General features: G+C 36.4%; 1 protein-coding gene across 2 annotated transcripts in view; it reads right to left on the bottom strand.

Moving 5' to 3' along the window:
• Window positions 1–3,357, bottom strand: part of LOC112048659 (TGF-beta receptor type-1) — a 31,118-nt gene extending 27,761 nt beyond the window's left edge. For both annotated transcript variants that reach the window (XM_052890812.1, XM_052890813.1), the window contains exons 1-2: window positions 3,034–3,357; window positions 137–248 (exon numbers count right to left, since the gene is read on the bottom strand). In XM_052890812.1, the coding sequence (XP_052746772.1) occupies window positions 137–248; window positions 3,034–3,130 (209 nt within the window). In that variant the 5' untranslated portion in view covers window positions 3,131–3,357. The remainder of the gene's footprint in view (window positions 1–136; window positions 249–3,033) is intronic.
• Window positions 3,358–13,807: the final 10,450 nt, after the last annotated feature.

The following is a 13,807-nucleotide window of genomic DNA, read 5'->3' as shown; positions in this document are numbered from 1 at the left end:
TTATCTGCTGCCCTATTCAGCCTACTTAGCCAGCTGGTAAATCCGCCACTGAGTCAGACAGCAATTTATGAAATCCCCAGTTAACAACAGTAAAATAATAAGTAAACAACAAGGTACACAGTAAAAGTGAACTCACTGGTAAGTATGTTTGAGCAAGCCTTTGTCCAGCGTTGTGGATGCATAGCAGTACCCATCAGTCTCACATGTAGAGTTCGGACAGCTCTCAAAGTTGCAGAAACACTTTAAACCTGAAACCACCAACACTTTTATGTGAATCAAATAGGACATTACAGTGACCAGCACTTTAATTTCATACACTATTAGATTAAGCCATGAGGTTTCACCTGCGTGCTTCTCGATCCATATAATATTTATACTCTATAGCCTTCCTCAATAAATGGGATATATAACACTAAAAGAATTTTTCAAATCGGACCAGTAGTTCCTGAGTTAACGCGTTCAAGCAATCAAGCAAGCAAGCAAGCAAACAAAGTAACAAACTCTTCAGCTTTATAATATTAGTATAGATTTCTAAAAGTAACATAGGCTACAAACAAACATATTTACAGTAGATGAGTTTGAAATGCTTTAAAGAAGTGTCCGTCCGTATGTGATACAATGTCATCCTTAAGTTAACTGTTATCAGAACAGATTAAACAATGAGACATTCAATCAAAGGTGAAAAGATTAACAAAACAAGGATTACAGCCAAATCTACTATATAAAAATAAGTCGGGTTTTCCTTCCTGACTATAACTCCAGAACGCACAAACCGATTTTAACGGTTTTGCATTTGTTGGAAAAGTCTCGGGCTCCGTGAGGTTTATAGCAAATAAAAATCAGGAAAAATTTCAACGTAGGGAAGGGGTAGGGTATGGTAGGGGTAGGGTAGAGGTAGTTGAAAGTTTACATCGAGTTTCACGCGGACGAAGTCGCGGGCGTCCGCTAGTTGGTTATATATTCCCAATAAAGTTAGAATATATGAGCTCTTTGACTACCAATTAAAATGATGGCCTATTTGGTGTTGACCTTCTGCCCCAAAGGTGTGAATTTGATTCCCACACATGGAAAATGTTTGTGTGATAAGCATGAACATTTTCTACATTGGTATATTTATAAGTATTTTATATTATGTGTATTTTATATTATTTTAAACACAAATTAAAGAATAATAGGCAGATAGAGCCCAAGGAACACAGCAGTGATGCAGCCATTCCAAATACAAATTCAAAAACTAATACATTCTCGAGTCAGTATTTTTTAATATTCAAGAAAAATGGCATCTTATTTTTTAAATATTTTAAAAACTTGTGAACAGTCACAAGAAACTAAATTATTAGTCCATTATGATATTAATTTATGTAATTCTTGTTAGTGAAATACAAATTATGAAAAAAGTTTGTATACATAATGGTAAGATAGCAATATTATGCAGAAGTCAAGGGTTTCACCAGCTTCACTGTGAAGCTTGTAAAGACTCATTCCGCATCATTTTCTATTCTGTGTATTTAAATATATTTTCATTAATGTGTGCATGCATATTTTGAAATTTCAGGCAGGCAGCAAGGAATTAAATAAGCGGTTGCAATGCAACAAGCGATACAAAGTACTTGATTTGTTTTCCATTTCTTGATCTTTGATCTCCAGTTGTGATAAACCGATCGTCATATTTACGCAAACAAAAGTTAACACAGTAACAGCCATCAGATGATAGGTCATATTTAACACTATTATTATTGCATTCCAACTTTCACTTTAAAATTGAGTGGATAGTGGTATTTCTTATACACAGATTCAAGGCTTGAATGACATCCAACAAAAGTGGCATATAGATTTATTATACATTTATATCATACCTTATAGTAGGAGAGCCCATGATCAAAAAAAGGGATTTACTCAACATGGCAGGGAGCTATTAGATTAGTATATTTTTAATATTTGTTTTCAATGTCAAGTTAGCTCTTGCCTGAAATCTCACTTAAGTTACTGTTAAGTGAATATGTAGTCTAAGATGGAAGCGGACTAACTCAGAAGAAGTATCCTAACACCAGTTTAATTCACTAACTTTGACATGTGTTACTTAACATACAAAACATTGAGATTCTATGTAAAAAATGTCATCTGGTGCCTACTGACAAGCCTTCATGGATATAGGTAGATGACATTTCTCAATTGATTTAATGTTTATTTTATTAGGTTGTTAATAAAGACCAAATTAGTGAATAGGCCAGCAGAATGTTAAATTGCTTGATGTTATGCTGGTAGGGTAGCTACTAGCGTGTAGGGTAGTTACTAGCCAATATACTAGCTAATACTGAGCCAATTTAGAAAGTATTAAATCCTACAAATAACCTGAGCTGGTAATCTTACCCAGATCCTCTCCATTACGAACTACAAACAACCAACGGCAGTCTCTAATGCAGTTGGTAGTGTTGTAAGGTTGTCAATAAAAGAAAATAAAATTATATAATGTCTGTTTATATCCGTGTAAAGCTTCTAAGGTTTTCAAAGAGGAGCTTTGTTGCTTGGTTGCTCTGCAACATTAACAGATTATTAGAATTCTGGTAATTTAAAAATAAAAAGCTCAGTCAGACAATGCTTTCTTTTAGCAATTTTGTAACCCTCCTGGTCACTCGAATGGACCGATTTTCGAAATGAACACTTTTTAGCTAGTACTTGTAGTAACTTTCCCACCTTATCTTAATCTGATGTCTTTGTTGTGTATTTCTGATTTTCTCGTTATAACTAAAATAATCTAAAAATACTTATAGATACTCTCCCATATTAAGGGGGCAGGCTTGGTGGAAGTATTCAAAATGCAAGATCTTGCTAGTATCCATTTGCCGCGCTCAAGTTACTCCCTTAATAGCCTGTTGGGCTCCCCTACTAATGAATACATTTTAGCCTGGAGATAATCTCTACGATCAGCTGGGCTGATGTGATGATTACTGATGGTCTGTTCGCACCATCAGTAATCATCAGCGTACGCAGTCGCAACGCAGCGACATGTTCAATTGGATGTAGGCTACTCACCCTGCGCCAAATCCAGACGCCAGACTAAACCGAGCAGCAACGGCAGATATTTGCTCCAATAATAATCCTCCATGACCACATTCTTGACTAATAACATAGCTTCCAAACACTCAATAATCAATATTGACAATTGTGCACGGCCATTACATTCTTCTAAAAGTAACTTAATATTATAACATGTATAATACTTATTTCTACTTAATACAATTATTGCTTTTGATTATATGCTTTAATTATTCACTTCCAACAGTTTAAGGTATCGATTGAACACAATAAAAACTAGTTTAAAAATAAATTCTATCCGTAAGTATAATTTTGTGTAATGTCAAAAATGACATAAATAGATTTATTACAAAATTTGACGTATGATAGGCATTGCCAGTTTTTAATAGTATGTGTCAATCTTAGACCATTAATGGTCTAAGGTGTCAATGGATCCAGGACAATCTTTAATTCCTCTGAATTATGGAGTAATATTCACGCACTTGTATGCATATGCAATTATATAATAATATTCGTGAACAATTAAAGAGTGCGCTCAAGATAGGGGATATACTAAAATTATTCAGCTCCATTCACGTTTCGCTGATTACTTTTGATCACACTGTAAATCTGCCTCTATTAGTTGCGTACAGCGTCGTAAGAGTAAGAAAAGCCATCACATCGTGTTATCTTCAGTGAAAAGCTTCTATCGACTGCGGAAGCTAGGTACTCATTAATATTATTATATTTTCATTTCAGTAATTATATAGTAAAAAAAATGAGTGGACCGATCCATTTCGATGAAATTAAAACAATATCGAAAAGTAATCAATTCTTTTGAAGTACCAGAAAAACATGTTTTATATTAAACACAAATGAATAATGTTAACTTTTTTTTAAATTTTAACTTTCTGTTCTCTTTTCAACACAAAAAAAAATCAATTTTTACCACGTTAGTAGTTAAGGCAGAAGTACGAATTGCCTATATCAGGTGAGCAAATGTTGTGTGATGACGTCACGTACAATATTGTGACAGTTAGCGGGAGTCAATATTTATGCGAACTTTGAATGCATGTAAAATCATAACTTAATTTGGTATTTTTAAATAAAACAAAAAATAGTGTATCTGTTTAAATAAAAGCTCTTATGTAACGAAGTTTCAAATGATTTTGCGTACCTTGTAATATTATCTATTATTTATTAAAATAAAATAAAATTAAAATTCCATAGATTTTAGGGGCATCACTAATGCTTTCGATATCGACATTTTTATTGATGGGGCGATCCATCACTGCTTGCAACACTAGTGCTATTGGGCACAAACAATAGATATCGTTGGGCACTTTCCCATGTGTTTTACTCATAAATAGTGATCTGTGATTCTGTGATCCTATTGGTCAGTGTTTGTGGTGAAAACACAGTTGACATTTGACTAGTAGTATTAGTATTCTGTGCATTTGACAGTGGACTGCAATTGACACTTGACAGTTGTAAATAATAAACAATAAAATTGCAATGCTGGTTTTTAATATAAAATGAAGTTTCCGCTCCGTTGACTAGTTGGCGAACACACGTGTTTTTGTTGTTGTTTGCTTGTAGTTGAGACCTGGTGGAGGTATTGGTGAGTTGTTTGTGTGTATTGTATTAACACTCGTACAGATTTTGGGGTGACCGATTTTGGGATGGAGGCGGAATCGCCGGGGGACACCCCGGATGCAATGGATACGTCAGTGACCCAAGAGAGAAGTAGGAAAAGAAATGCTGAACCGATAAATCAAAATACAACCACAAAGCGAGTTATCACTAGCTCAGATAATGAAGCTGCATCGACTGAGAACGTTTACACTCACCCTTCCCTCACTATTCTAGACAGAACGTATGGTCCCAACGACTTGGGTCCGTTCATTGTCCACATCACACGAATCGAACCTGATCCGGCAGCCGGATTATCTCTAAGACCTATCAAAATTGGACTTCTTCTCACTAAGAACAACATTGAGAACATTGTTCGTGATGGTGTTAAGTCAGTAGGTAGAAATAGAGTTTCAATCGAATTTAAACGAGGTGAGGATGCTAACACATTTCTACAGCATAAATGCCTAAATGGTTGTAAGCTTAAAGCTAGTATCCCCGCTTTCAACGTTACAAGAATGGGTCTCGTCAGAGGCGTTCCTAAGGAGTGGTCCATGGTGGAACTCGTAGAATCTCTGGAATTACCCGAGAACTGTGGTAAAGTCCTCAAGGCGAGGAGACTTAATCGTAAAATAATTAATGAAGGTACTCCATCTTGGGTACCTACTCAATCTGTTGTCCTCACATTTAGTGGCCAAGTTTTGCCAAAACATATATATGCATACTATACATCAATGGTTGTTGAAAAATACCTCTTACCCACAATACAGTGCCACAGCTGCTGTAGATTTGGCCATGTTAAATTACAATGCAGAAGTAAACCCAGATGTTTCAAATGTGGTCAGGAACATTTTGGAGAAAGCTGTCAGTTAACAGGAAATGCTTTGTCCTGTGTTCTGTGCACAGGCAAACATCAGGCTACATATAAAGACTGCCCAGAACACCAACGCCAACGCAGCATTAAAATTATGATGTCAGAAAATAATATATCATATATTGAGGCCGCAAATATAGTTCCCCCAGTGCGCAAAGCTTACTCCTATGCTGACATCTCGGCCACAATGTTCGCCCCAGTGCAGGAGATTCCATTAAATAGACCTCCTGTAATGAACCCCAGCAAATCCTATAGGAAAACTACTTTCTCTTCACCACGCCCCAGACCGCCCCTCTCCAAAGGCTTCAACAAACAAGCTCATAGCGCTATTGTTAATCCCCCCTCATTTTCCTCACCCAATGGAAGTGCTCTGCACAATCAAATTAAGTTTTCCACAGAGGATCTCATAGAAATAGTAACAACCTTAATTAATAACTGTGTGCTGAAACCTCACACAAACATACCGAACAACGTTGCTCAAAAAATAGAAAAATTTACTTCCCACTTTAATGTTCATAATGGCTCAGATAGTCCAATGGAACAGCAGGAGTGTTAAAAATAAAAAAATCGAAATAACCTCACTCATAAAACACCACCATCCCGTCATAGTTGCCCTCTCTGAGACATGGCTGAGGCCTGAGTCTTCTTTCAGAATTCCGGGCTTCGCCTGTCTTCGGGACGACAGACATGATGGACATGGTGGTTGTGCATTACTCATTAAAAAATCCTTAGTATATTCTCAAATTCCCCTGTCTATAAATTCACAAAATATTAACATAGTTGCAGCTCGAATTTTAAATAAAACATTTGTTTCTATCTATATACCTTATCCTAATAATAATATCAAAGATGAATTAGTATCTCTGCTCCTTCAACTCCCTACACCTCTAATCTTATTGGGAGATTTTAACTGCCATCACATCTCTTGGGGCTGCTATTACAGTGACTCTTTTTCTAATGTACTTATTGATATATTTGATAGAATTAATGTGTGTATACTGAACGATGGATCCCCAACTCGCAGGGTTTACCCTGGTCAAGATCCTAGATCAGCTGTAGACTTGTCAGCTTGCCCACCAGATATTGCCATATCAACATCTTGGAAGGTATTACCACACACACATGGAAGTGACCATTTCCCAATTGTAATATCATTAGATCAATATGTAACACCTGTCTTACCCCCTAAACCCCTCTTAAAGTATAGACTCAATAAAGTAGATTGGAAACTGTATGGAAATTCTGTGGAAACCTTTTTGTCAAGACTTGAACCCAGAACCTCTGGAACCTTGCAAAGGTATGATCTGTTTCAGCAAGCTATATTAAGTGCTGCTGAAACTCATTTCCCCCTAAAACAAAACTGCCAAAAGTTTCTGTCTCCGCCCTGGTGGGATTCAGAGTGCACAACAGTAATACAAACAAGAGATGAGTCAGAGACTACATATAACAATAGTATGACTCCAGAAAATTTCATTGCTTTCCAAAAAAACTCTGCCAAATCTAGAAGAACCCTTTCTAAAAAGAAAAAAAATGGTTGGAAAGGCTTTTGTGAGAGTTTGTCTCCTAGATCCCCTTCAGGTCTAGTCTGGAAAAGCATTAAAAGATATAGAGGTTCTAAAAAGATGGATTCCCCCATAACTAATGATCCAGCAATGTGGATACACAAATTTGAATCACAATTAGCCCCGCCATTTGTCCCAGACCTGGTATATTTCCCAACCTCTAACAATTTTAGGAATTCAGACAGACTTGACAAAGAATTTTCATTTGAAGAACTCCAGATAGTATTAGGAGCTGTTCAAGATTCCTCTCCTGGAGAAGATGGAATCCCATACTCGTTTCTAAAAAATTTAACTGTCAATGGCAAACAACATTTACTTGACTTACTAAACAATATATTTATAACGGGAAATATTCCACAATCCTGGAAAACCCAAATTATCATTCCCATTCTGAAGCCAGGTAAGGACCCTGCTGAGCATAACTCCTATCGCCCAATTGCTCTATCATCTACTCTCTGTAAGGTACTAGAACACATGATTAAGAATAGACTAGAATGGTTCGTAGAAAGCCGAGACATGTTGGGAAAGACCCAGTTTGGCTTTCGTAAGAGTAGAAGCACAGCTGACAGTCTAAGTATGCTCGCTACCAATATACATCTTGCCTTCTCAAGAGGGGAATACCTGGTAGGTATCTTTCTGGACATAAGCTCTGCATATGATAGTGTTGATCTTCCTATACTCAGGCGTAAAATGCTTAATCTGAGTATTCCTGCGAGGATTGTACACTTTGTCATGAATTTATTCATGGATAGGTCTATCAAAATTCGTGTTAATGAAGAACTTAGGCCCCCCAGAACTGTGTGGAAAGGCCTTCCTCAGGGATCTGTCCTTAGCCCATTGCTGTACAATATTTACACTAGTGATCTAGAATTAGCAGTTGACAGTTTTTGTAACACACTACAATATGCAGATGACCTGGCTCTATACTCCTCAAGCAATTCAATTAGTGAAATATCCATACAGCTAAACTCTGCCATGCATTACCTGAGTATTTGGCTATCAGAACACGGATTAACTCTCTCTGCGTCTAAAAGTAAAGCAGTAATTTTCACTAGAAAAAGAACAATTCCAGACCTAGAAATAAGGTATGAAGACCAGATCATTCAGATAGACTCCTCAGCTAAGTTTTTGGGCGTTATATTTGACTCAAAGTTAACAGGGTCCCAACACTTCAGTTATATTGCTGAAAAGAGTGAAAAAGGAGTTAACATAATAAGAGCTCTGTCTGGTGTATGGTGGGGTTCTCACCCATACTGCCAGAAGCTTTTATATAATGCACTTATCAGAAGCCATTTTGATTATGGTTCCTTTATATTTGAACCATGTAATAAAGAAGGGCTGGAAAAGCTTAACTTGGTGCAAACAAAGTGTCTTCGCATAATTGTAGGAGCCATGAAATCCTCCCCCAATGCAGCTTTGATGGTAGAGTGTGTTGATCCCCCCTTAGATCTGCGGAGACAATACTTATCAGATCGGTATGTTTCTAAATTGATTCAAGTAAGTTCACACCCCCTATTACCTTATTTAGACTCTCTTTCACATAAGGTTAATATTGACAACTATTGGGTAAATAAGGATCCCCCTAGACTTGTCAGGAGTTATAGGCGATGCAAAGCATTACCTCAACCAATATCTCAATCACCAGCGCCTCCCATTTTTAATTGTAGTTTTGATGCCCTTATCTTCAAGCCTAATGTCTTGTTAGATCTTGGTATATCCAAAAATGACAGAGAAGCTAATAGAAAACTATATCAAGTCTTAGGAGAAAAATGGATGGGATGGACCATAATATTTACTGATGCCTCCAGATTAACTACCAACGGAAATGTAGGCTCAGCCGTGTGGATACCGAAGTACAATGTAGTGCTCTTATTTAAAAATCCTTGTCAGACATCGGTATTCACCGGTGAAGCTATTGCCATTCATGAGGCGGTACAATATGCCAAATCCCATAGCCTAACTAAAATATTGATACTTTCCGATTCAAAAAGTTGTTTGCAGGCTATATCAGGCAACATCTTTAAAAGCAGCAGTAATAGCTCCCAGATAATTATTAACATCAAAGAAGCACTACATTATTGTTGTGTTAATAATTTTGAAATAGCTTTAGCATGGATCCCTGGACATAGTGGGATATCTGGTAATGAGCAAGCAGACTTATGGGCTAAGGAAGCAGTTCAATCTGGACTTCCAACCTATAGTTCCATATATTGTAGTGATATTCTCCCCTTGGCTAAAACCTATTTGTTCAGAATGTGGAGTCGTAGATGGAATGAGCTAACCAAAGGCAAACACTATAGAAACATTCAACCTGACATACCCTGCAAACCCTGGTTTTTTAAATTTAAACATATTTCAAATAAAAGAACAACATCCGTTTTATGTAGATTGAGATTAGGACATGTATGTACGCCCGTATTCCTGAATAAAATCAGGGTGAGAGATAACTCGCTTTGTGAATGTGGTATTGACGAAGGCTCTGTTGAACATATTTTTTTCAATTGCATCAAACACCCGATATCATTATATGACTTAATACCCCCCAGTACTCCTCGCCCAATACACTTCCCTTCTCTACTCAGTTTCCCAAATCCTGCAGTACTGAAATGTTTATGTAAATATATAAATCTATATGATATTAAAATATGAATATACACTAACATGGTTCTATATGATGTTCGAGATACATATTTTATGTTAACCCTATAATCTGTAACCATTCCCTATTTTACTAATTAATACCTATTATATGTTGTGTTGTCTTGGTGTTTAGGTCTAACAAGCGGTATATATAAGAGCGGTCTCTACAAGAACTGAAAAGAAAGCGCAACGGAACAAACAACATGATGTCTTTTCCACTACGTTGACATTGGCGGAATTATTGCGAAACAATCGCAGTACAAAGTGCCATAGACAAGAAAGAAGAAGAAGAAGAATATAAAATGAAAATATCGAGAGCCTCCGATAGCCAGACATGCCACATTTTAATGTCTGAAGGTTTGTCAGTCCCTGCTCCTAGCCAAATATGGAGTTAGGGTCGTGATGGGATGAAGGTAAAAGGTTTCAAGGTTCCCAAGTATAAAACGTACTTAAGTTTTTGATAATTTCTCCATTATGTCATGGGGAAACATGTCTCCAGTTGCCAGAGCGTTAGCGTCATGGCAACTCTTTGCTACAGACCTTTAAAGTTCTCTTCAAAAATCTTAACTGTCCTTTTCGAAAGATTGCTGCATTACTACAAACTGTCCCATGTTTTGTCATACTATGCTGAAGAAAATTATGACTGATACTTATAGCCTTTCTTAAATAAGGTATGTCTGGCTGTTATGCACCCTCAGTCTAAATTACCTAATTAGTTGCCTTGGGCCTACCATGTATTCTCCCACTAGTGTAGCACTGGATGGACTTCTGTGGAAAACCAGATGACCAGTGTAAGATATACTCTATCTAGTTCCACTTCCTGTAATTTATTTGGTATAAGTATTCCATCAGCCTAATTTAATGACATACTACACCAGCCTTCATAGATGCAAACATTTTATAACATGTTTTATACTTAGGTTTAGAGCAGGGAATACTATAGTATGCGCGTTATCATCTGAGTCGTCCGGTCATAAAAGTCAAAAAAGATAGGAATGTGCAGCGCGCCTACCTGCGCACCCTAATTATCGATAAACGGCTACCTGCGCACGTGCTAATGATGAGTCAATAATGATTTGGACGATTCTGATTGGTCGGTTTCTAATGTAATTGCATTGCGTATTTTTTTTGCTATAAATGTGTTTACTGCAATTAAATAAATACATTCATGTGTTACTCGTTGCGCACTATGGATACTTTATTTTCTAACGTTGATCTGAAGAAATTACATGGCGATATTAGCCCTCAAGCTCGAACACTGATTCACAACGTATTCCTGTTTCTCAATGAATTGAAAAGTGATCCGAATAAAGTGGCTTCTCTAAATTTCAACAAACCACGTGAAATGGCCGCATTTGTTTGTGGTGTGAGCAGAGCGACAGTGGACCGAATCAAGACGGAAGTATCACAATCAGGCAGTACCTGTATACCAAGAACAAATTTTAAGAAACCACAAACCGTCACTAATATTGACGATTTTGATAAAAGTGTGTTGAAGCGAACTGTAGCTTCATTTTATGAGAATGGAGAGTATCCATCCGTGGCGAAAATTTTAGAAAAATTCCGTGAACAATTACCCAATTTTAAATGCGGCAACACTTCAATGAGAATACTACTGAAGGAGGTTGGGTTCCAGTATAAGAAAAATAGCGAAGGACGTAAATATTTAATGGAAAGAACTGATATTGTTTGTGCTAGAATGGACTTTTTAAGGAAATTGGATTTACTTAGAAGAACTAACGATCAGCGACCACGTTTCTATCTAGACGAAACATGGATTAATCAAAACCATGCAAGAAAGAGGATGTGGCTTGGAAGCAACGATGAAGGAGGTTTCAAGAATCAGCCTGTGGGAAAAGGCCAAAGATTAATAGTTTGCCATGCGGGTTCTGCAAGGACTGGCTTCGTTCCAGATGCGAAGCTAATATTTAAAGCGGTGAAATCAAAGGATGCTGATTACCACACAGAAATGGATGGCGAAACATATATGGCATGGTTTTCCGAATTCCTGAATCTACTTGAAGAGCCCTCAGTTATAATTGTCGATAACGCAAGCTATCATTCGATACAGTTGGAAAAGATACCCACAAGAATTTTTATTTAGTTAATAATTATATAATATGAAATATGTATTATATTAAATCAAATATTGTTAATTTTTTTAATTTTGTGAACAAGATACGATAATAAACTTTACTTATCGATAATATGTCTTTCATTGTTACACCCTTCACTAGACGGCTCCATAAGACCCATAAGTGCAAGCGAGATAGATATAGAGAAATGATTTATGGCCCTAAGACTCAGTTGTTAACGCGCGTACTATACTAGAATTTTGTAAATTAGCATAAATATGCACATTAAAAATGTAAATAGGTGTAATATAAAATCTTGAACTTTTATTGTTTATCCCAGAGGTTCCCAAACGTTTTTTTTATCCTAGACCACTTTTTAACTGGTTCCGGTGGACCCCCTGCTAAACTTCTATACGAAACTAAAAAAAAATTTTTTGTTGCAGCTGAATCAACAGCCACCACGAAAAAGCAGTTTAAAAAAAGTAAGAATCAATTAATTAATTGCAGTGAGTAAATGACAAAATGTAATATTGTCTAGGCAAAAAGTTATATCAGCCAACTTCAATTTTTGATATCTACAGAAGAAAGGAATCAATTCTCAATTATTTTATTTAGATAACTCCCCATTTGGTATGAAATCAGATAAATTTTTGTGAGCCCCCATTTCTAAGTCACGTCAACATAGACAGCTGCTGAGTCTTCCGCAGACCCCTGCGGGTCAACCTGACCCACTTTGAGAATCGATGGTCTATCCTATGATAGAAAAAAAATATAACTTAATTTACGGAACTCTACACGGCCCGTGGCCCTACACTCACTTGGCCAGTTTTAATTTTAAAAAACAAAGAACATTTTAAGAACGCCAAATCATGTGATGGAAATTTCCATTAGAAATAAAATAAGACTTTAAGACATCAACATTTAATATAATATAGATGATTACATTTATTATTATACTTAACATGAATTTCAATAATAAAATCATCTTTCATAGCTGCTTAACATTTCACATACATGTGTATAGGTAGACATATACAAAATCCATTTTCATTCCAATTTTCCATTTGGCTTCAGTAGCCACAGCACAAAAGAGGAACAAACATATACACTTACACGAACTTTCGCCTTTATAATATTAGTGTGATGTGATGTGATGTTGAAAATTAAATACACAGTCCATAATTATTGGAGAATATTTGGCTATTATATTATGCTTAGAAATACTGAAGGCCAACTATCCATTACTATTTAAAAACAAAAATGATGTTTATTAAAAAAGTATTTGACAAGAATTTAAACGTGAAACCTAATGGACCTGAATATATGAGTAGAGGGAAAATGGTTGTTTTGGATCAAAAGAAGATCCAAAATGCACCATTTTCCATTAGGTACATTCATTACCATTTCAGGATCTGTTATAAGCTTTTGCGGCAAGCAGATTTGAATTGATCATATCCATCAAATCTAGTATAGTTCTGTTCTAAACTATTGAGACAAGCAGATGATATCTGAAATCATTTATTTATCAATTTATCTCAAATCTATTGTTACAGGTCCACTTCATTGCCACAATTATTCTCGTCAGACATTGAATCGGACGGAGAATTAATGGTAAATCAAAAATAATTGACTTCTCCGTCTGAAAACAACTCGAGTACAAACAAACGAGCCAAAAGCAGCTGCAAACGTTCCTCCAGGGCGAAGAACCCAAAAATTAACCCTGTTCCGATGGCTCGCAACAAATAAAGGGCACAGGACCTGTTTGGCACTTGCAGTGAATAAGATGAAGAGGACCTCCCAAAATAGCAGTCCACATCGTTCAGTGCAGTCATACCACCTTCTTCAGTCGTATTTCACTAAAAAGGTAGACAAAGAATATGCAAGAAAAAATTAACAGATAAACAATGAACCTAATGAAATTAAGGGTTTTGGATCACCTTTGTTCCAAAATCATCTGCTTGCCTCAATAGTTCAGAACAGAAGATTTGATGGATATGAATCAATTCAAA

The sequence above is a fragment of the Bicyclus anynana genome, chromosome Z, assembly GCF_947172395.1.
Source record: "Bicyclus anynana chromosome Z, ilBicAnyn1.1, whole genome shotgun sequence".
NCBI lineage: Eukaryota > Metazoa > Arthropoda > Insecta > Lepidoptera > Nymphalidae > Bicyclus > Bicyclus anynana.
Note: the sequence above shows the minus strand (reverse complement) of the source record. Positions and strands in the feature narration are given on the sequence as shown.